The sequence below is a fragment of the Monodon monoceros genome, unplaced genomic scaffold (assembly GCF_005190385.1).
Source record: "Monodon monoceros isolate NGI ecotype Baffin Bay Population unplaced genomic scaffold, NGI_Narwhal_1 Super_Scaffold_7, whole genome shotgun sequence".
Classification (NCBI taxonomy): Eukaryota; Metazoa; Chordata; class Mammalia; order Artiodactyla; family Monodontidae; genus Monodon; species Monodon monoceros.
In genome coordinates this window covers 28,572,942-28,596,418 of record NW_021703784.1, presented here as the reverse complement: position 1 = coordinate 28,596,418, position 23,477 = coordinate 28,572,942, and the positions used below count along the sequence as shown (strand labels likewise).

The 23,477-nt window shown below is 37.1% G+C and overlaps 1 protein-coding gene across 2 annotated transcripts in view; it reads right to left on the bottom strand.

Moving 5' to 3' along the window:
- The window catches only part of PDGFD (platelet derived growth factor D), a 236,480-nt gene that overhangs the window by 22,007 nt on the left and 190,996 nt on the right, over positions 1-23,477 (bottom strand). For both annotated transcript variants that reach the window (XM_029208291.1, XM_029208292.1), the window contains exons 4-5: positions 8,762-8,824; positions 4,672-4,870 (exon numbers count right to left, since the gene is read on the bottom strand). In XM_029208291.1, coding sequence (XP_029064124.1) covers positions 4,672-4,870; positions 8,762-8,824 — 262 coding nt within the window. The remainder of the gene's footprint in view (positions 1-4,671; positions 4,871-8,761; positions 8,825-23,477) is intronic.

The window sequence follows — 23,477 nt, the reverse complement described above, 5'->3', positions numbered from 1 at the left end:
TATGGCTAAGAGGCACATGAAAAGCTGCTCAACATCACTAGTTATTAGAGAAATGCAAATCAAAACTACAATGAGGTATCACCTCACACCGGTTAGAATGGGCATCGTCAGAAAATCTACAAACAACAAATGCTGGAGAGGGTGTGGAGAAAAGGGAACCCTCTTGCACTGTTGCTGGGAATGTAAACTGATACAGCCACTATGGAGGTTCCTTAAAAAACTAAAAATAGAATTACCATATGACCCAATAATCCCACTACTGGGCATATACCCAGAGAAAACAATAATTCAAAAACACACATGCACCCCAATGTTCATTGCAGCACTATTTACAACAGCCAGGCCATGGAAGCAACCTAAACGCCCATTAACAGACTAAGGGACAAAGAAGATGTGGTACATATATACAATGGAATATTACTCAACCATAAAAAGGAACGAAACTGGGTCATTTGTAGAGAGGTGGATAGACCTAGAGACTGTCATACAGAGCGAAGTAAGTCAGAAAGAAAAAAACAAATATCATATATTAATACATATATGTGGAATCTAGAAAAATGGTACAGATGAACCAGTTTGCAAGGCAGAAATAGAGACACAGATGTAGAGAACAAATGTATGGACACCAAGGGGGGAAAGCCAGGGCGGGGTGGTGGTGGGATGAACTAGGAGATTGGGATTGACATGTATACACTAATATGTATCAAATAGATAACTAATAAGAACCTGCTATATAAAAAAATAAAATTAAATAAAATTTTTTAAAAAATGGCAACTCTGGGGAAAATTGTACTTTTGTCAAGCATTACTGTAGTTCAAAACTATTAAGTTGGAGTGCCTCAACAATTATATCCATATTTTAATCACAACACAAACTGTGAGAACAGGTTTTCCTCTTGCTCTTATGTGTTGGATTTTTCTATGGCAAACACACCATCATTCAGGAAAGTCAAGCTCTCCTGGAATAAGTAAAAGACTGCATCTCAGTTACATTGTTAATCTCCATAAATGACCACTCAATTAATGCCCAGTCTAGTAGAGTTTAAGGCCGATAGTTTTTCAATGTAGAGATGTCACATTTCATGCTATATACTTGAGTAAATATACATTGCTACCAAGTTCAAAGTATTGTGTTTTAAAGGAATTGCAGTGTAACTTCAGTTAAACCACAGTGATCATGCAATGATTCAGAGAGTGATTACATAGTTTGTAGAACATCCATATAATATTTTACTTAATTATGTGCAAATTTACTATGTTATTGTCATGTTCATCAGAAGAAGTAAATACAACTTGAATTTCAAACGACTTTTTTTTTTTTAACTTTTGGGCAGCTTTGAGGTTGAAGGCATGGGGTTGAAATCATTGGCAAAAATTGGGTTTTGGAACTGTACTTATCTACAGAGTTCAATTATCCATGCTACCCTTTTCTCCATTACCCCCTAGGAAACTGAAAGTTGGATATATTAACTTGTCCTATTATCATCAGTCCAGAAGGTTTTACAGACAGGTTTGTGCTTATCTATTACTTGTGAATTTGAAAAAAGTGGACCTTATACGCTGAAGTTCTGGCTTCAATACTTGGCAAAGTTATGTCTCTTTTCTCTCCCTCTTCTCTCTAAACTTTTACTGTCCTCTTGCTTCTCATTTTCAAGTCTCTTCTTAAGGAGAACTAAAAACTCACTGTTACCTAATCTTCCTTCAAATAACAGTAGAAGCAAAGCGTAAAATTTAATTTTATTAACTGTTTTCTACTTCATTACATAAATTCTTCACCTAGTGTGTTTGTGCTTTATTTTAGAGTTTATAAAATTTTGTGATTTATATATTCACATTCAAGGGTCATCTTAGAATCCTGTTCTTTGGTATCATGAAAAATGCTACTTTTGATCAGTCTGGGTAAATCAGAAGAATGGATGCTCAATAGATATTCAAAAATGATAAGTTTGTTTCTGTACAACATCATTAAGAGATTATTATACTGATAGTAGAAAACTTTTTTAGGGATTCTGTAAAGTTCACATTTTATTTGACACCTAATGGACCTCCATCATCTATAACTACTTTTTGGTTTTCACTCTTTTATTCACTGACCCCTTTCTTATACATCAGTATACAAACCATGAATTTGTACTTTTAAGTCCTAAAAGCTGAAAATAACAGCTGAAATATTAAACCTGACTTCCTTTGCTTTTGTGATACAGGCAGGTGGTTCAGCATCAGTGGAATGATAAACAATTAAATCAGCACAGTTATACAAGTGCAGAGACATTGGTGGCTTGCCAGTGTTAAATGAAAGGGTACAGACCTGCCTTAGGGCCATTTTAAACAAGAGTTTAAGAAATGAAATCTAAGCCAACAGGGGAGAGAAATGTTTATACTGTTAGAAATAAGTAGAATGGTGCCTTGAATGTTCTAGCAAGGTTATTTCAGTAACCAAAGGCATTCTTAATAAAGCTACAATCCTTGGTCTATGGAGTGGGTTTCTATAAATGTTAGAAATACACTAATACTGAATAATTAATATCTTCAATTCCACAAACATTAACTGAGCAGCTAAAATGTGTCAGAGTCTGTGCCAATTTACTGGAGATATAGGATGAACCATCTCTCAACCCTGGCTGCCCCTAAGGATCAGTCTCAATCTCCTAGTAGCCATAAAATAATATCAATACCCCAGCCTCAGAGATTCTGAGTCATTGTGACTGGGATAGGACTAGGCACCTGTAGTTTTTTAAAGCTCCCCAGGTGACTTAATATTCAGCAAGAGTTGAAACCGTTAGGTCCTAGGCTCTCATATTCCCTTAGAAAAACACAAAGATACAAATAGCAATGCAGTAGTAGGACAAATAAATGCTGTGGCATCTCAAGTACTCCAAACTTTTTCAACATTTCTTGAGCAAGTACTATGTGCCAAGTGCTTTTGATGGCACCCCTAACAATTCCTGAAAGTAGGTGTTGTCATACACACATTGTCAATGAAGACACTGAGGCTCAGGAAGAGTCAGTGACTTGCTGAAAAAATCACAGAACTTCTAAGTGGCAGGGTTAGGCTTTGAACCAAGACACCTTGCCTCCAACTCAACATAGTATCTGGGGAAAAATAAGTAATGAATTTAGGTGATTTTTAAATTTTAATACTTCAAACAAATAGGTGTCAAGAAGGGCTGCCCCTCAAGTAGCTATAGTGGTTAAGATACTTGAAGACAGAGTCAGATTTTATCATTTCTTTCTCCAATACCATTTTTAATATTTTTTTCTGGGGTTTTCAAAACATAGTGAGTATTTTATTTTCCTTCAAGTTGACCTAGTAGAGATCCAAAGACAGCAACGCTTTATGGAAAAGCCATTTCTTCTCTGAGTTGAATCCAATCTGAGCCCTGGGAAAATTCGATTTGAGAGTTACACTGATCTACATATGATATATCTACATAACATCAGGGCCACCAGTGACTCTGTTGTCCCCACTTAGCTGTGCACTTTAAGTATATAAGATTATGACCTAAGCCATAAGCAGCAGACCCAGGCAGGAGTTAACTAACTAGTCATTTCAGCCTACATGTTTTAATATGTTGTCCTTACCAACATAAACATTATCTACAAAAGGGCCCTGGGTTCCTTTTAATTCCTGAAAGTACCCATGTTATTACAAAGTACAGGAAACAAGTTGTATTGTACTAAATACCTTTATATCTATGATGCAAGCCAGCCTTACAAGACTTGTAGAGAAAGTTTAAATAATAACAAATCTTAAACATAACAGACTAGAAATTATAGTTTTATTCAATGAGGTAATTACAAGTTATTTCTATACTAATTTGAGTTAAACATTCAAATAAACATCCATGTCCTAAGATCATATCACTCAGATGTAGTACTAGGATACCTATTTTTTAAGAGTGTAAGTATTACTGTTTTAACTCATGATGTTTTAATTCTGCCTGAATATTCCTTTCTTCTCCCTTCATTTTGCTTTCCTGAACCTTCCAGCTGAATGTGTGCCCTCACACTTACTTGTCCAAAATAGCCCAGATATTGGTTTCTTCCTTGAGACATTTATATCCTATGAACCACCAAGGGCACAAAGCACATAGTAGGACCTCATCAAAAATTTCAGAATGCACATTGAATGAATAGAGTGAAATCTTCCAGAGTTTTGACCATTACTTTACGAGAAGCCTCTCCTGCCAACAATGACTGAGTCCCGGGCTAATTCAACATTCATATCCATCAGAGAGGCACAGGGGACTGTTACACAGGCACTGCCATTGGAGGCAAGAGAGCATGACTCTCCTTTCCTTTCTATTGCCATGCAGCCTTTGAAGAGTTATTTACCTTCCCTGACTTTGGTTGCCTCTACTGTTTACGGTGGGACTGATAATGCCTTACTTGCCAAGAAGCACAAAGTTGGTCCAGATGATTTTATAAAGTCTTTTCTAGCTCCAAACTATGACAGATCTTTGACTGAATCAAACCTTTCTTAGTCCCATACAAACAACACAGTTTGGACAAAACACAGAACATCATTTGAAGGTTTTGTGTAAAAGATATGTGATAACGAACTAACAGTTATCATCTGATGTAAGTGAATTAACTACATTGCATTGCAAATTCTTACTTATTACTATTAGCACTTTTATCTGCTTATGAAGAACCTTATTTGTTTCTTACCTTTTGACTTCCTGTCATGATATGACCTGCCTCGATAATGAGGGGTGTCCAAATACAGATTCTCAAGATCTTCTTGCCATGATTCAGGATTGAAGTGCTTGAGCAGATCTTCCACAGTATCAAATTCTGCAATTGTTTTGTCCAGAGTATCCGCAGTGAGAGTGGGGTCCGTTACTGATGGAGAGTGATAGGATACCCCCTAAGAGTGACATACAGCTCAGTGTACTCAGAAAAAGTCCATTGCTATGAAATACAAGAGTCACACAACCATATGGAAGGAACATAAACAGACTTCTGATTACAAGACATCATGTACATAAATATCATGCTGAGCCACTGTGCCATAGTCTTGCTATATACCTAAATAAGAACAACTAAGTGGTAAATCATAGTCATTCACTTTTTTGCAAATCAAAACCCGGAAGGTCATAAAACATCCAGGTCATCTGAATTGTAATCATTAAAAAAAAAATACCAGCTAAATGGAAATATCAAAATAAGTCATCCAATTTCTTGGTTCAAGGTCTCAAATCATCATATCCATATCAACAAATAATGGTGAGCAGGTAAATTCTGAACTCCTTTCCATGCAAATGTTGAATAATCCATTCATTCTCTCCATTTAGCCTCAGTGTCCTATCTTTGTAGCTCACCTAGCACTGTAGACATTCTTTGAACAGGGTTTAAATTTACTCTGGAGACATCTTGATAAAATTTGGCACTTTAACCAGCTTACTAACTGTCAACAAGGATAATAAGCCATGAAACTGGCCCCCTTGACCTAAGAGTAGAAGATTCACATGTGTGTGTGTGCATTTTTTTTAACATCTTTATTGGAGTATAATTGCTTTACAATGGTGTGTTAGTTTCTGCTTTATAACAAAGTGAATCAGCTATACATATACATATGTTCCCATATCTCCTCCCTCTTGCGTCTCCCTCCCACCCTCCCTATCCCACCCCTCTAGATGGTCACAAAGCACTGAGCTGATCTCCCTGCGCTATGTGGCTGCTTCCCGCTAGCTATCTATTTTACATTTGGTAGTGTATATATGTCCATGCCATTCTCTCACTTCGTCCCAGCTTCCCCTTTCCCCTCCCCATGTGTGTGTGCATTTTAAGTGCTATAGTTTGTGAGGGATCCCAGCTGCCATTTAAACATTCTCAGGAATACTCTTCAAATGGGGAATGCAACATCATTAAAAGTCTGGAAGGGATTATGTATTTTGCCATGGAATACACCCCCACTTAAGTTTCCAAGCACTTACTTCACTAACCCATGTAAAATCTAGAGGTAAACGAGTCATGTAGCAAACATCTCTGTAAAACTTCATGACCCATTAACAAGGAAATGGAAAGCACTTAGTCTCCAATGATTTCTAAATGTCTTTAAAGAAACTGCCAAACAAATAAGATCCCCCAAGGGCAAATATCTCATATCTCTACAGGAAAAATAGAGATTAACGAAAACTTGCATTTCTGAAACTCAGCTGCATTCCTATTGAGAAATAATATGCCTATGCATTATAGAGTCCCAGACAGTACACTCTCAGGTGACACATTTTCTTTTTAGCCAATCAAGATCCAAAAGTCCCCAAAAGGATCACTTGCTCTTAGGGGGACAGTCTGTCTTTAGCAAAACTAAGAGGTTTTATAAAAGCATAACCTACCATTGGTGTAATTTAGGAGATTTCAAACACGCCTTGTAGGGAAAGGGAGTAGGTGGCAGACGGGGTTTGGGGAGTAGAGTGTGAGACATGAGATAGACTGCTGAAGGTATCAGGCCAGCTCCTTAATCTTGGAGTGTGTTTGTGTGTGTGTGTGTGTGTGTGTGTGTGTGTGTGTGTGTGTGTCATAGAAGCTGAACCCTGATTGAAGCACATCACTTTTGATTTTCAGATCCCTCTTGGCATCCTATGCTAAAGGCGGCTAAATTTATGATTCAGTAACAAAATTCCAAATTCCCATTCAACTTTGTATTGTCTGGATCTACAGTCTACCTGGCTCATACACAACAGATGATTTACAATTAGCTTTGTATCATGTGGGTCTAAGAACAAAATGAGCTGGCCAAAGTTAGGTGCATGGTGGCATATGAAAGCTTTGAAATTAAAATTCTTCCCTCTTTTTTGAAACAAAAGCAGGAATGTTAATCAAGCCATTCAGACACAAGCATAAGCTACTTAAATGGCTCTGAGGAAGGAGGAGGAGGGAGTCTAGTCTCTTCTAACATTAGTCTGAAGAGCAAATCCAAACTGTAGGTAAAATGTAAAAGTGTCCTTGTGTGTGAGTTTTACTGCTCTTTTCAAGTTTTGACTTGAAACACTAATGATATTTAAGAAAATATTTATGAGTGACTAGGTGATCTAATCAACCCAAGAGAATATTTTTGTTTCCGAGGCAATTATATAAGAACTATTTTTGAGAGAAATACTAGTTGGGTGTGCCTCTTTCAATTGCACTGTAAATTTGATCTCATTCAGCTTTTGTTTTATGTTTGTAAAATCAATTTTAAAGCTAAGTGAATTACTTTTAAAGTAATGATAAAAATCTGTAAAAATGTTCTGAAAACTGTAAACCGGTTTCAACAAAAATAATGGTTTATACAGAAGTAAATGGTAGGTCCAAAGGCCCTTGCTCCTACTCCAGAAGGTTCTTGAAAATCAGAATGCTGAGAAAAGAAGCTAGGTCTCCCTGTTCTTCCTAGAGGACTCAGCAGAACCTGGACTTGGAACGCAACCCAGAAGAGTTTCCAATGGATTTGGACCTAGTGCTGAGCTTCCACAGATGCACCAAATGGACAGGACAATCGTCTTTAAGAGGGCCTGGATTATCCTGAATCAGTGAAGGGTCCTTTAAACTTGATTTCTGCCCTTTGGGCAGGAATGATTAGATAACCCTGAGCTATCATGTATAAGATACTTGAGAAGCCAGAGGATCTCCTGACAGAATAGATCACTATGTCCTGAATGGCAAAAGCTACCACTGGCATGTACCTTGAATTGTCAGTCTTGGGCTGCTAACTGCCCACACCTCTTGCCTAGCCTCCCAGCTCCTCAGTATTACCTGCCTTATTTTAATTTTCACCTTCCTGACAATGATTGCCTATACTCAGCTAGGTTCAGAGCATGCATTCTTGACCATCAGAAACGAACAAAACACTCTTAATATCACCATTAGAGACCTCACTGATCTCGATCAGATCATGTTCTAGTTCACCAGCCACGCCAGGTGAATTAAATAGTCACAGAATCCATAGCTGAAGAAATCCTGGCATCTGAGGGAATTTTTAAAAATTCCCTCCAAGAACAAAAGATAGAACATCACTTCTGGAAAAAAAAAATCAACTCTGACTCAGCCACACTAACCCACCTTAGAACCATGGACAATCTTTCTCCATGCTCTTAATCTTTTAATGAACAACTGCATTTATTATCTTGCAGTTTATTGCTACGTAAGTGCTACCCATAAGATTGGTGAAAACAAAGTCTGCTCTTTCTGTACAAAGTAGATAAGTATACAGAATACTGGGAAATGACTAAATCTGGAGGGAAAAAAATGGAGCATGAACCATTTTATAGTTTCAGGGTGAGTTATGTTTTATTTCCAAGCCAAATAGAACACAAGCCTGGCTTGCACTTAAGTTATGTTACCATAAACATGGATTTTTCACATCTGAAAAGATCCTTGAAAATGCATAGGTTAACGGCGTCCCCTGGAATATTCAAAAAACTATTTCAAAATTCCCCACCTGAGCTTGGGCCCTGAACTGTTTCACACCTTTGATATGTCTGGACAGTCCTTTAGTTGCAATGTTCTCCTTTGAAATTGATAAATATTTAAGTCATTGTCTATCCCGTGTTCCTACAAGGGGTACTGACATTTCCTGGAAACCTTTCTGAAAGAGGAGAAAAAAGGGCATCTGACATAGCTCACTATAACCTAAAAGAAATGGAAGAACACATCATGTTTGAGACCCGGCTTTGGGTCCAGCCATAGATACTTCATGCAGCTGAAGTCATCCCAGGGTTGACCTTAGCTACTACTTCATCAGTTGTCTTTGCAGGCAACAGAAAAATAAATTACTTACTGAGATTGAGCTTGTGACTGATTCCCAATTGGTCTCTGAGGCTGCTGCGGGTTGGAAATCTTCCTAGAAGGCAAAGAAACATCCATGCGAGTAAGGCAAACCTCTGTTCAATTCATTACATGCACAGTTTCATCTCAGCCATCTGAATCTTCTTCCAACTGACAACAGGAATACAGGCTACATTACTGCTGAACAGGTCACCATCTGTCTTAAGCACCTCTCCTCAAGAACCCTTGTCATTCAAGACATGGACAACTGCATTCACATTTACTTATAAACACTGGCAAAATGAAAAAATGTGGGGACAGGAGTTCAAATCTTTTTTGTTGTTGTTTTTGTTTTTGTTGGCGGTACGCGGGCCTCTCACTGTTGTGGCCTCCCCTGTTGCAGAGCGCAGGCTCCGGATGCGCAGGCTCAGCGGCCATGGCTCACGGGCCCAGCCACTCCGCGGCATGATGGGATCTTCCCAGACCGGGGCACAAACCCGTGTCCCCTGCATTGGCAGGCGGACTCTCAACCACTGAGCCATCAGGGAAGCCCAAGAGTTCAAATTTTAACTCAGCCATCTACCGACTGTGTGACCTCAGGAAATCTACTCTCCTCCCTTCCTCTTCTGTAAAAGGCTGGTATGGGATGCTTAAATTACAGGGCTGTTTTGAGAATTAAATGCATTAGTTATGTAATTATAACTAGCACTTAAAATGCTTAATAAAGAGTAATGATAATTATTGTCAGTATTAATGGTTATTTGGTTTGAACTAGGCTCTGCATCACTTTCAATCTGTGATCTTTTCAAACATAAATTAACTGACAAAGTGCTATTCCTGACTCTATCAAGAAATGTCAGGAAGACTGGGCGGGTGGGGTGGGGGGAGAAAATGGCCATGGGAGGGACAAAGTACTACCCACTCAAGAAAAGAAAGTAGAGAGCAGACCTGAGAAAGTTAGTTACCTCAGAAGTCTTAAAGGATTTGTGACCTCAGAGAAAGAAACTTCTCTTATAAGGCAAACTTCTTTCTGATTTGTCTGTAAGTTTCATGTTAATTACCCTAGTAGCAGTAAGTTTTAAAAACATAATGGGAAGGAAAGCTGATCCTATCACTTTTACAAGTCACAGATGGTTTCTTGACACTGCTGAAATAAATCACCTTGGTTAATTTCTTCCAGCCCGATCAGGGAGTAGGAGGTATTTTAAGATGATGCTGATAAAAAATTCAGCCACTCAAATCTGACAGCTTATACACCCAAGTATACTGAATGAAAGCTAAGTATCAGGTCTAAATTTCATTAGCATTTTGAGAAGCCGGAAATGTATTTATTAAGTGCTCATGATGAAACTGGTTTATATATAAATGTCTACGTTGAAGAAATTTTAGTTGTTTACCAGAGGGAACTAAGGCAAATGTGGGCTTCAAGGAAAGAACATCTATTAAAAACTGGCTGGACATCACTATTCTAATCTCAACCTCAGGGAAGAGAGGAAAGAAAGAGAAAATGTGGTCTCTGCATCCTGCAAGACAGAATACATGTGAAAAGGGCACTGAATTCTCACAGAAGAATGTGTGCAAACAAATGGAGGTTGGCATTTATATGAGTCTTCATAAACTGGTAAACAGGTGAAAAAAGCAAGAAAGCCAATGGCTTCCCCCTGTCTTGAAGAGACTATTGGTGGGAGAACATATTCCAGATAAGAAACTGAGACATGAGCAATTCTCAGATCAGAGAATTTTCATTTTTACTCATTCATTATATATTTGTTAATCATCTACTGTGATACATTCTAAGCTGAGGGTAGAATCACAAGGAAATAAGAAACTATACTTGCCCTCATGGAGTTTAAAATGTAGACACATAAACAGGTGAACAAACTCATGCAGGTGCTAATACTAATCAGGATACCACAGGCAGTAAAAAATTCTACATGCAGAGGAAGTGGGCTTTAGAAAAATTTTGCATAAGGAGGTGACTGGAGCTGAGTCTTGTAGATTCATAAGTGGATAAGTAAGTAGATGGTTGTTTGCAAGAAAGGTGGAGTAGAAGACTCAGTCAAAAAGAGAGAGATCTAGACAATGTGAGGAAAGCATACATAAAAAGTAGCAAGTTGATGGGGAAAGTTAATGAGTCATGTTGGACATAAAGTGTTTGAGGTGCTTATACAATGTCCAGGTAAAGATGTTCAGGAATCCATTTGTTACATGAGAATGGACCTCATGAGCGAGTCTTGAACTTGAGATATACATTTGGGAATCATCAGAATAAGGATGGCTGATGTACATAACATTGTGTAATTAATTAAAGCAAGTAATGGATTATATCAACAACATATGAAAATCAGAAAAGAGACAATCTTAAAATCTTGGAAGTGAAAAGAATTTTTAGGATTATCTAGTCCAATCTCTTCATTTTAATTATTAGAAAACCAATTCTCAGAGAGATAAATGGTGTGCTCTTTATCACATAGCCTTCTTCTGGGAATGCTTGGACCAGCAAAACCCATTCCTCAGTACAAATTGTGTGGTGATCTTTCACATCATTACAGCTAGCTTGGATAATTGTATGCCTGAGGGAAAAAGATGGAACAGAGTCCAAAAAGGGAGTCAATAGAAAAGCAGGAAAGGAATAAAGCAGAGGATTGGTAGAAGGTTCTATATAACTTCTATAAGTATTATAAGATAGGGGTCCAATTTCATTCTTTTGCATTTAAATATCTAGTTTTCCCAGCACCATTCATTGAAGACTATCTTCTTCACTATCTGGGCTACAGGATTCTAACCAGAAACTTTAACAGGCACAAATGATAAAGGATTTCATTAAATCCTAGATAAAATGTAAATTTATCTTCTCTAAGGAACATGAATATTAGACATTTAAAAGAAACCAACTATCTTTTACCTTATTTCAAAAGTTTGCCATTATTTATAAATGACATTTAAAATAAGCTTATAAAAGGGAATGTAAATGACATTTAAAATAAGCTTATAAAAGGGAATGATATCCCTTATAAAAATAAAATACAGAAACTCCAAACTTTAGCCCTGAATGGAGAATCTCTCCATGTGAAGGAACACAGCAATTTTACTTTCTAAATCTATCCTCACTATGATTATTCTCATCTCTTCCCCCATAACCTCCCAAATCCAAGATACCAGTAAATCTGCCAACTGCCTGTTAACTTTCTCCATGCTTCTACCTTTCTCCGTAGAGTCCACATTCCACATGGCAGCTGGAATTATCTTTTTTTCCCAGCTTTATTGAGAAATAATTGAGATAAAACATTGTGTAAGTTTAAAGTATATAATGTGATAATTTGATAATATGTATATATTGCTAAATGATTACCACAATAAGGTTAACACATCCATCAACCCACATAATTACAAGTGTGTGTGTGTGTATGTGTGTGTGTGTGCACGTGCGTGTGTGTGAAAGAGAGTGTGTGGTGAGAACATTTAAGATCTATTCTCTTAGCAACTTTCAAGTACACAATACAGCAGTCACCATGTATTAGATCCCTAGGACTTATTCATCTTATAGCTAGAAGTCCATACCAACATCTCACCATTTCCCCAACCTTTCTGCCCCTCAGCAACCACCATTCTACTCTGTTTCTATGTGAAGTTCATTTGTTTTTATAAAGATTTCACATATAAGTGAGATCATACAGTTTTTATCTTTTTTTACTTAGTTCACCCAGGATAATGTCCTCAAGGTCCATCCATGTTGTCACAAATGCAGGACTTCCTTCTTTATTGTGGTTAAAAAAAAAAAAAAAAATATATATATATATACGTATAAAATGTAAAATATATATAACATATATATCATATTTTCTTTATCCATTCATCTATCAATGGACACTTATGTTGTTTCAATGTCTTAGCTATTGTGAATAATGCAATAAATGTGGGGTTGCAGATCTCTCTTCAATATAGTGATTTCATTTCCTTCAGATATATATCCAGAAGTGGGATTGCTGGATCATGTGGTAGTTCTACTTTTAATTTTTCAGGAACCTCCATACTGTTTTCTATAGTGGCTGCACCAATTTACATTTCCACCAAAAGTGCATTAGGGTTTCCTTTACTCCACATCCTCAACAACAGTTGTTATCTCTTGTCTTTTTTATAATAGTCATCCTAACAGGTGGGAGGTAATATCTGATTGTGGTTTTGATTTGCATTTCCCTGATGACTAGTGATCGTAAGCAAATTTTCATGTACCTGTTGACCATTTATATGCCTTTGGATAAAATGTTTATTCAGGTTCTCTGCCCATTTTTAAATCAGATTATTTGGTTCTTTTTTTTTTTGCTAGCGAGTTGTATGAGTTCTTTATATATTTTTGATATTAACTTCTTATCAGATACGTAGTTTGCAAATATTTTCTCCCATTCTACAGGTTGCATTTTCATTCTGTTGATTGTTTCTTTTGCTGTATAGAAGCTTTTTATTTTGATGTAGTCCAACTGCTTATTTTTACATATATTGCCTTTGCTTTTGCTGTCATATCAAAAAAAATCATTGCTAAGCCAATATCAAGGAGCTTTTCCCCTATGTTTTCTTCTAGGAGTTTTATGGTTTCAGATCTTACATTTAAGTCTTTAATCTATATTTAGTTAGTTTTTGTGAGTAGTGTAAGATCGGGGTCCAATTTCATTCTTTTGTATTTGCATATCTAGTTTTCCCAGCACCATTTCTTGAAGACTGTTTTTCCTCTATTGAGTATTCTTGATTCCACTGTGAGATACTGATTTATTTCTTGGCTCTCGATTCTATTTCATTGATATCTTTTAAAACTGTAAATCAAGTCACTTTTGTCTTCTGCTTAAAACAGTCCAATAGCTTTCCATTGCACTCAGGATCTGGTTTTATAAGAGCTGACCACTGCTTGCCTCATCTCCTGGTGTCCTTCTCTGATTTGATGTTCTACAATTCTCACTAACTCCCCTCTCACTACACTGGCCTTCTTACAATCTTTCAAATAACACTCCAAGCTTCTTCTCCCTTTGGACCTAAATTTGTTGTTGGCTGGGATGCCCTTTCTCCAGGTCTTCAGTGACTGGTTCCTCATCAGTTGGTTCTCTGTTCAAGTATCATATATTTAGAGAACGACCTTTGAACGCTCTATTTAAAATACTCCCACTCTTTGTCACTCTATTCACGTAACCAACTTAATCTTCATTAAAGCATTTATGATGAACAGAAATGATTTTGTATTTGTTTTATTGCTGATTATCTCTTTCCCCAACTAGAAAGTATGCTCTTGAATGGCAGGGACCTTGTTTATTGTTCTCCATTCTATCCCAAGTTCCTAGCTAATTTTGGTACAGACTCCAATTTCTCTGGTCCCCAGCGTGCTTTCAGGAAAGACGTTCAGCTGCTACCCCCCAGTATAGGCAAGCAATACAGATGGTCCTCAACTTAAGATGGTTCGACTTTATGATGGTGCAAAAGTGATATGCATTCAGTAAAAACTGCACTTTAAATTTTGATCTTTTCCCCAACTAGCAATATGTGGTATGGGTATACTCTCTCCCAGTCATCCACGAGATCACGAGGGTAAACAACCAACACACTACAACCATTCTGTACCCATACAGTCATGCTGTTTTTCATTTTCAGTACAGTATTCAATAAATTTCATGAGATACTCAACACTTTATTATAAAATAGGCTTTGTGTTAGATGATTTTGCCCAACAATAAGCTAATGTGTGTTCTGAGCATGTTTAAGGTAGGTTAAGCTAAGCTACAATGTTTGGTAGATGAGGTGTATTAAATGCATTTTCGACTTATGATATTTTCAACAGGTTTCAACCTTGTCAGAAGTTGAGGAAGATCTGTAGTTTATAACCAGAGTCCTTTCTGAGCAGTTGGTGCCTATGTCATACTATTTGTTACATACTTTTAATATCATCCTGCGTAGACTGCTAGTTTTTCGAGCTGCAGTTTAATGAAAGACAAACTCCTTTTTCATGGGTGCTGAAAGGCACTGCCCTTAGCATTACTTTAAGAAATGCTAAAATGGAACAGTGAATAATCATTTAAAATGTATCAAAACAGTCCAGCTTACAAAAACATATTTTTGTTCTTTGTTACAGCAAACTCCAGTAAGCTATGTCCCATTCTTCTGAGGAGAGAGAACTGTTTGCTAGGTCCAAGAAGTCAGGACAAATTCAGCCCTTGATTTCCTTAGCTCTTGCTCCTGAAAGGCAGTATGTTCCATCCTAGAAGAAAGGAGCTGATATTTTGGCTATTTTGTTCCCTCAGTCCATGTAGGAATCTTAGCCCTTTGGTGCTGTGGGTACCTTACTGAGGTCATCTAGGGTCCAATGCCCTCACTTGAGAGACAAGCAAACTGATGGTCAAAGAGAAAGTGACCCATCATCCCCAAACTAATTAATTATTACTGGAGTCAGGACTAGAACTCAATAAGCTATTGTGTATGTCTTAGTCACATGCTCTTTCCAATCCACCAAATAATGACATGTATCATTCTATAATTATAGGCATCTTAATCTGCACTGCCTTAATCTAATAAGAATTAATTTATATCACTATAAATTATAATAACTTACTTTCAGCTCATGTCCTCACATTAAAATAGTTCCTAATTATATGTTGGCAGTGAAACTCATTATTTGGCATTTTGAAATGAAACTCCCTCATTCTCTGCATTTTACTATTTGGAGTAGTATTGAAAACATAGATATGATTCTCAGATCTTCACTTTTTAAACAGCTTAGTATGCATAGTTTGGTTTGTATAAGAAAAAGTGTTATAGACTAGAAAGTTGGGGAGGTATGTAAAAATAAAATCTTAAAAGTACTGCATAAAATGCAGATAAATATTTATATAATTGTAGCGTGGAAGAGATATTTCTAAGCATGAATGCTGAAGTCGGAAAACATAAAAATGGATACACCTCACATACATAAGTCATTGTATAAATCCAAAAAATACCAAAAACAGAACTGAAAGCATAATGACAAACTACCAATCATACTGGTAACAGATACAACAGATAAACAGTTACTATCCTTAAAGTAAAATAAACTCATAAATCAAAAGGTTAAAAAATACAATTTTGCTAGAAGAATGTACAGATTATCTGATTGCACCAGGACTGAAACAGTGGGAAAGAAAAAATTGACTGGGGGGTGGGGGTGGTATGCATGTCATCATTTACCTAAAGCCTTATATGTTATATTATTAGATTGAATGGTATCACCCATGTAGTCCCTGGTGGAAAATAAGAGCCTTCTTACAGAAATGTTTCTCACCAATTGCTAAATAGAGAATTGTTCAAAGATAGAATAATAAAGAATTGTTCTAGAATGATCACATTTGGTTCCACCTAAACCATGGCTAATGCAGCACAAACTTTGATGTTTTTAAAAATGGCCACAGAAATATGCAGTTCTTTTTGAAGCAGTATAATTTTATTTTATTTCATTTTTTTGTTATTGTTGCTTTCTTTCCTTCTTTTTTATTTATTTATTTTTCTTTTCCATTATGTTTTATTACAGGATATTGAGTATAGTTCCCTGTGCTATACAACAGGACCTTGTTATTTCTCAGAAATATGCAGTTTTTAAAAACAGCCACAGAAATATGAAGTCAGCTCAGGGTCAGACAGGCATTTATCTGGCTCTGTTTGTGGACAGTTTGCCCACAGGCTGAAAGCAAACACAGCTGGGGATAAAATAGCATTATAGGTAATGAATATTTTCAATAATAATCTATTCTATTAAAGTCTACAATATGAATGGGAATTTCCATGTTCAGAAAGGGTATCTCCAGATAACCCTTACTTGCCGTCAGTCACCTTGAGCCCATCCCAGAGGGCAGGTGGTATATCACAAGCTAATAAGTGAATAACCTACTTATTCCTCTCCCAACGCAAGCTTGCACACATTTATTCATCGAGTTCCTGCACTGGATGTGCAAAAGAATCCTTCTCCTGTCCCTTTATAGTGGAGCTGGGGACACTTGTCTTTTGAATCTTGTTGCCAGGCCAGTATTCCAAACATTTGGGATGATTAGTTGTACCACCTGTTCCTGGATCTCACAGAGGACGGCTGTTCATTTTTATCCTAGGTGATTATGCTGTATGTGAGTAGATGAGCCATGAACTGTTCATTGCTCAGAGGTCGTATTCTACCATTTCTTAAAACAAAACATATGCAGTTACTTGGGGTTTTTAAAAAGTATTCAATCAAAACAATCTTTAACTTACCAAGGATGACTTATTTTGGAAAACTTTTAAAAGATTTCCCTAATTTTGAAAATCTTCTACTGTTTGCTCAAAAATTAAAGAAATATCTCTCCTTATTATATTTGTGCTTCTTGACTGAATTAATGCTTAAAGGTGTTTCTTTTGAAATGCAAAAGAAACACAGAGGGATTTGTCATGATTCATAAAACAATAACGAGCAAATACACTACAACATTTATTCCTTCAGTGAATTCTTCATTTCATGACACTCTGCTCAGTTCATGACCCACTGAGGGAAATTCAAATAATGCTAAACTTGGAGCCCTGTGCCCTAGGATCACTCTATGGGTGAGATCCTTTAAAACAAGGACTTTTGACATTCCAATACATGAATTTCTGGCATGCAGTCCAAGCAATATATGTGGAAATGATACATCGATGTCCTAGTGTTCATAGGAATAGAATAAAGCAAGTATTGAAAACTCAGGTTCAATCAAACTCTGTGATCCAACCAAACCTTTACAAGTATATTTCATTATATGCTCATCATCAAACCAGCTCTTTTACAAGTATTAAGGGAAAAGCCTTGGTTGGATGCCAGCTTTTATTGGCAACAACAGGTAACACAAGGATATCAAGAATTCAAGGATCAATAATTAACAAGAATCACCAAATGTAAAATAGATAGCTAGTGGGAAGCAGCCGCATAGCACAGGGAGATCAGTTCGGTGCTTTGTGACCACCTAGAGGGGTGGAATAGGGAGGGTGGGAGGGAGGGAGACGCAAGAGGGAGGGGATATGGGGATATATGTATACATATAGATAATTCTCTTTGTTATACAGCAGAAACTAACATAACAATGTAAAGCAATTATACTCCAATAAAGGTGTTAAAATCATAATAATTAAGAATCAAAGAGCATCTTTCAAAGTTAGAGAATTTGCCTGTGAAATTTAATAACATATATACTTAGAGTTATAAGAAGCTGTGAGCATGAGTCATCTGTTATTGGAAATATAATTTATATAAAATAAATATACCTTTAGTAACACATATCTCTCAGAGATAAGACATACTTGCAGATTTCCACTGATTTAAGAGTTAATTTTACCACTTTTTCATTTATCATTAGTAACAATAAAGTATGTATAATGTTTTAATTTAAAACTTCTAGGATTCATCAACTAATCATCCATGTATTCTTTTTTTTTAACATCTTTATTGGAGTATAATTGCTTTACAATGGTGTGTTAGTTTCTGCTTTATAACAAAGTGAATCAGTTATATGTATACATATGTTGCCATATCTCTTCCCTCTTGTGTCTCCCTCCCTCCCACCCTCCCTATCCCACCCCTCTAGGTGGTCACAAAGCACCGAGCTGATCTCCCTGTGCTATGCGGCTGCATCCATGTATTCTTGATGCTAATGTCAAGATATTTTTTAAAAGTTCACTTTTCTTCTTATAAGATAAAAAACTTTTTATAGTTTCTGATTTCTTCAGACGAAATTTAGTCTGGGAAGTTGCTCTCAATAGGATAAGCAAAAATTAGAGCAAACACCAGTCCAACGGTAAATAAGAAAGTTCCTCTGACAAGCAGAGAATAGGTCATGAGAGTTGTCTTGAGAACTAAAGAAGTTCTGGAGGTGTGTTTTCAAATAGAAAAAGGGTGAACAACCTGCAATTATTGTTTATGTACTATGACTTGAGGAAAACGTAAGGATCTAAGAGAGGAGAAACAGAAGGTGAAGAAGGTGGTTAAAGCCTGTGTTTGCCAAACAAGGACGTCTTGGCAAAGGGCTGCACAGAAAATTGTAAATTGCAAGATACAACCTTGCTAATAGCTTTCACTGTGCTTGGTACACACAGATGATAAATGAACATTTAATTTACATCTCGAAAAGTACTGCCATAGGTCTCTCTGCAATGTGTTGCTGAAAAGCTCGTACAGATTTAAATTTTGTGAATAGCTCTTGTAAACACAATAAAGTTGTTTAATATTAAGAAAACCCTATGATTAATTGTTTTGTAGCAACAGCTGCTTTTTATGGAGCCTAGATTATGTGACCAGCACTATAGGAAACCCTTTACATACGTTATCCCACTCATCATTTCTGTAGCTTTAAGAGATGAGAAAGTAGGGAGACAAGGTACTTAAGGAATCTGCCCATGAAATCAAGCCTGGTTATTAAGAGGCTCCACGGATACCTGAATTTGAGGCTGATTCTTCATGCTCTTTCACCTCTGCTGAACTATTCCTACTTTCATTTATAAAGAATCCTTTTATAAGATAAACAAATACACTTGATTTGTGCTAAGTACAGGTTTTCATACATTCCTTAAATGCATTTCAAAAAGAACATTTGGTTTGGTTCACCAGTAGCCTGAAGATTATTAAAGATTGTGCTTTTGATAGTGCTAAGCTAATCTTAAAGATTATTTTCACTACCAAGCGAAAATGGATGGCTGAGGAAATTACTTTTCTACCTCAGGAAAATTACAAGTTTGAAATGAAGAAAAGAAATACTGACCTGAATTATTCGTATTTTCATTTCCTTGCACTTAGCACAATGCCTGGTACACAGTGAGCACACTTTGTTTTTTGTTTTGTTTTAGTTTTTGTTGAGGGAGGAAGTACTGTTTCAAACTCAAAATTTGAGAAACCATTTGACTTTGATTGGATGACTCTGTGCTGAAATTCACACTCCTACGAACTACTAAACTCCTCTGTACTTTAATGGTGTTATATAAATGGATTATCCTCATCTTGGCCAAAAGCTAGTTACATTATTAAGACAAATATTAAGGAAAATGGGAATTACAAACACTATGAAGATTAAGGCCATATCACAAAAATCCTTTAGCTAAAAGCATTTCCTCTATGAACTCAAATTATTGCATTGCTAATTAAAACTCCTAAGATTTTACTTTAAGGAGAAAATACCATTTAAAGTTCAATAGTCAACACAGCTTGTCATACTACCAGGAAAAAAGAGCACTGGTGAAACATTATTCAGCAAGTGACAGGTTTATAAAGGGGGACACCTTATAAAAGAATCAGGGCAAGACATGCATAAAACATTCAAAAAGCTGTTCATTCTTGGGCTTCCCTGGTGGCGCAGTGGTTGAGAGTCTGCCTGCCGATACAGGGGACACAGGTTCGTACCCCGGTCCGGGATCCCACGTCCCGTGGAGTGGCTGGGCCCGTGAGCCATGGCTGTTGAGCCTGCGCGTCTGGAGCCTGGCTCGGGAGAGGCCACAACAGTGAGAGGCCCGAGTACCGCACAAAACAAACAAAAAAAGCTGTTCATTCTCTTTAAAAAATAAATATTGCCTAGGGAGGTGACTTTGTGTTCTTGGTGACACATTTTTTCCTGTACACATTAATCCTTATCCTTACACTCGACCAGTATGCTTTCACTGGTGCTGCAACGCATCATAATTATCACTTGGCACTATAGGCTACACTGAATGTGAAATATTTAATACACATGTTTTTATCATAGAACTATGTAAATGAAATAACAGTTAATTCAAAGGACAACCTTTTTCTTGACCTGACTGTAAGGGGGTTTCCACACTCATTTATGTGGTTAAACTGGAGAATTGGTTACTGTAAAGTTTGAAACAAAGGGGTAGTACCCATCCCCCTGCAAATTACACTTCACAAAGGTGAGATTAGCACATTCTTGACCTTGCAGTTCCTCTTTCCACTCCCCACTCAACTAGCAACTAATCAAAGCAGTTTGCAGGTTTCAGATCTCTAAAGCAGGCTTGCTGTCTGCGTTATGAGCTGACCACCAAACACACAGGTCGTGAGCTTCATCCTGTTAAGGCTGGTAAAGCTTCACCCAGGGAAAAACTCAACACTCTGGCCAGACTCTGGTTAAAGCCAGTGAAGGAGGCCTCCTAGGAACAGATGTGCAACTCAGCCCATATAACTTCATCATCACTCCTGAATAAACAGCTCAAAGTCTTCTCCCGCTGGTTGGGAAAATCATTTTGAATAGGACAAAAGGTGTTTAGACGAGAGATCTTGCAATCTGAATCCTATCAGTTTGTATTCATGGGATTTTACAATTCCTTTTTACTTTTGGTTATCATCAGTTAACTTTTGCTTGTCATTACATTAGCAGTATTCATCAGCAGTTCCAGTGAGTGAAAACACTAGGCTTTGCACAGCAAAATTTTAATCCCAGATTGGCTCTCCTTTGCTTCCTGCTATATACCTTTTTGTATTATCACATGCTATGTACTTTAAGAATTCACTGCTGCATTCATCTAAGCCAAATATAATTACAAAGGTATTTTCGCTGCCAAAGAAAAAAATACAATGCATTCCAAAGTCAAAGGGAAAATACTCTAGGGCTTGGGTAAACTACTGCTTCTTCTCTACTGGATTGGGAAAAGTGAGAGCTGACTAAATTGTTGCCCAGGTTCAAGGATTAGCTGAGATATTCCCTGCATATGGGTTTTTTTTAGGAATACTTCATGTCTCACACTTAAACCTTGTACCTATTTCTTATTCTCAGCAGCACAATTTTAGAGTTGGAAGGGATCTTACAGATCACTCGGTTCAAAGTTCTATTCTCTAAGATTTTTGAATGGCCAGAGTGTATGACCCACTGGGCTGGTCACTGGGTAACGCATAGATGCATAAGATGTAAAACTGCCCTTGAGGAATTTACCATCTAGATTAATTCTAATTCCCCACTCTTGTCATTCCCTTTCACATCAGCAACTTTTAGTTCCATAATGGCTTATCATTATGTGAAATTATCTTGTTCATTTATTTTTGTACTTGTTTCCAACCTTGTGCGTCTCCATTAGAATATAAGCCCTGGGGGGTGGGATGTTTTCTAATGTTCTCACTGCTCAACCTCCAGCATTTACAACGGGGTGTGTTAACTAACATGCTTTCAATGAATACTGGTTAAATGAAAGAATAAATAGACATTGGATTACTGTGAGGATCAAACGAGATGATTCATGTAAAGCCCTAGCACACTGGCTGCTACACAGTTAGTTGAGTGTTAGTTAATAAATATCTGTGGAATGAATAAATGAATAACACAAGATCTCTAGAAACAAATGTCTCAGAAGAAGTGGTCTGGAGTTGACCCCTGGATGATAATCAGGGCTTCTGATAGTAACGGGAGTAGGCAGGTGGAAAAAAGGGCATGAACAAAGACATAGAGTGGCATGATCTTGGACCTATGAGTTTGCCCTGTGCCCAAAGTAGCAGGCAGGAAGTGAGGCTGAAAAAGGAGTAGGACAAATCAGGGGGTCTTAAATGTCAGGCTTGGCTTTCTCTTTTTCTTTCTTTTTTTTTTTTTTTTTTGGGTGGGTAGGGCATTTAACCATTCATTCAACAGGTATTTGTGGACTTCCATTATTAGTGACTACATGACTCAAGTTGCTGTAGATACAGAAATGGAAAAAGCATCAAGGTCACTGCTCTCAGAGAGCTTTCCATCTGACCATCCTGTGCCTACACACAAGTAAATCAAGCCCCTAAAAGGTCAAGTGTCAGCCTCATCAGCAGATCTGATGCCTGGAGCCTAGGTCTCTGGACACATTGTAGTGCACTGCATTAACTCATAGGAAGCTGGTTACTAATAAAGCCACATCTCCCTTGCTCCTGCTCACATGCATCCCCTTCTGTGTGTACAAAAAAAAAAAAAAAAAAAAGTTCTATCATCTTGAATTCAGTGATCTTAAGCAACATAATGGAGTTCCTAGAAAATAAATAATAAACAGAAGATAGCTATTCTGAGAGATGGGAATAGTGGAGAAAATTGAAGATAAATTCAGTGCTGTTGGTTTGAAAGAAAACTATCTGGAATGTCAGTGATCTTCTAAGGCAACCTTAGACTTAGGAGATATTCCTTATTTTGGTAATCAAAACCCTAAAATGATAATAGCATTCTCCACTCAAATACAATTTAGTTCTATTTTATCCCTCAGCAGGATGCAAAATTACATTTCTTCTTCAAAGAAGTTAGAATGTTTGCCTGATGAGAAGATTCAATAGATGAGAATCCCTTAAGTATTTTACCATGACCCCTGAGGCTGGTCAGCAGGGATTGATTTGGTGGGATTACTAAAAGCTATGTCTAAACCCAGCAGGGATCATAGAGACAGAAGCTAGAACACAAATGGGCATGGATGGCTTTCATCAGAGGATCTCTAAGTGCCAACAAAATAAAAGCAAACCACTAGTCTTTAAATGAAGAGCAAGGAGGTTGAGAAACTCCTTTGCTATTCACCTTGCTGAATAAGGATTGCAACATTTTTAGTTGGTAGAAGAGATTTGATAATCAGTGTGTTAAAGCATTTTTTAAAATGTTGCTTTGGAGACAGAGCACTCAGAATCAAATTCTACATGGAACATTGACTGTGTGACTTTGGGCAAGGTAAACTCTCTGTGCTTGAGCTTCCTGACTTGTAAAATGGGAAAAATACCTTTTCCCCCCACACAGGGTTAGGTGAGGATTAAA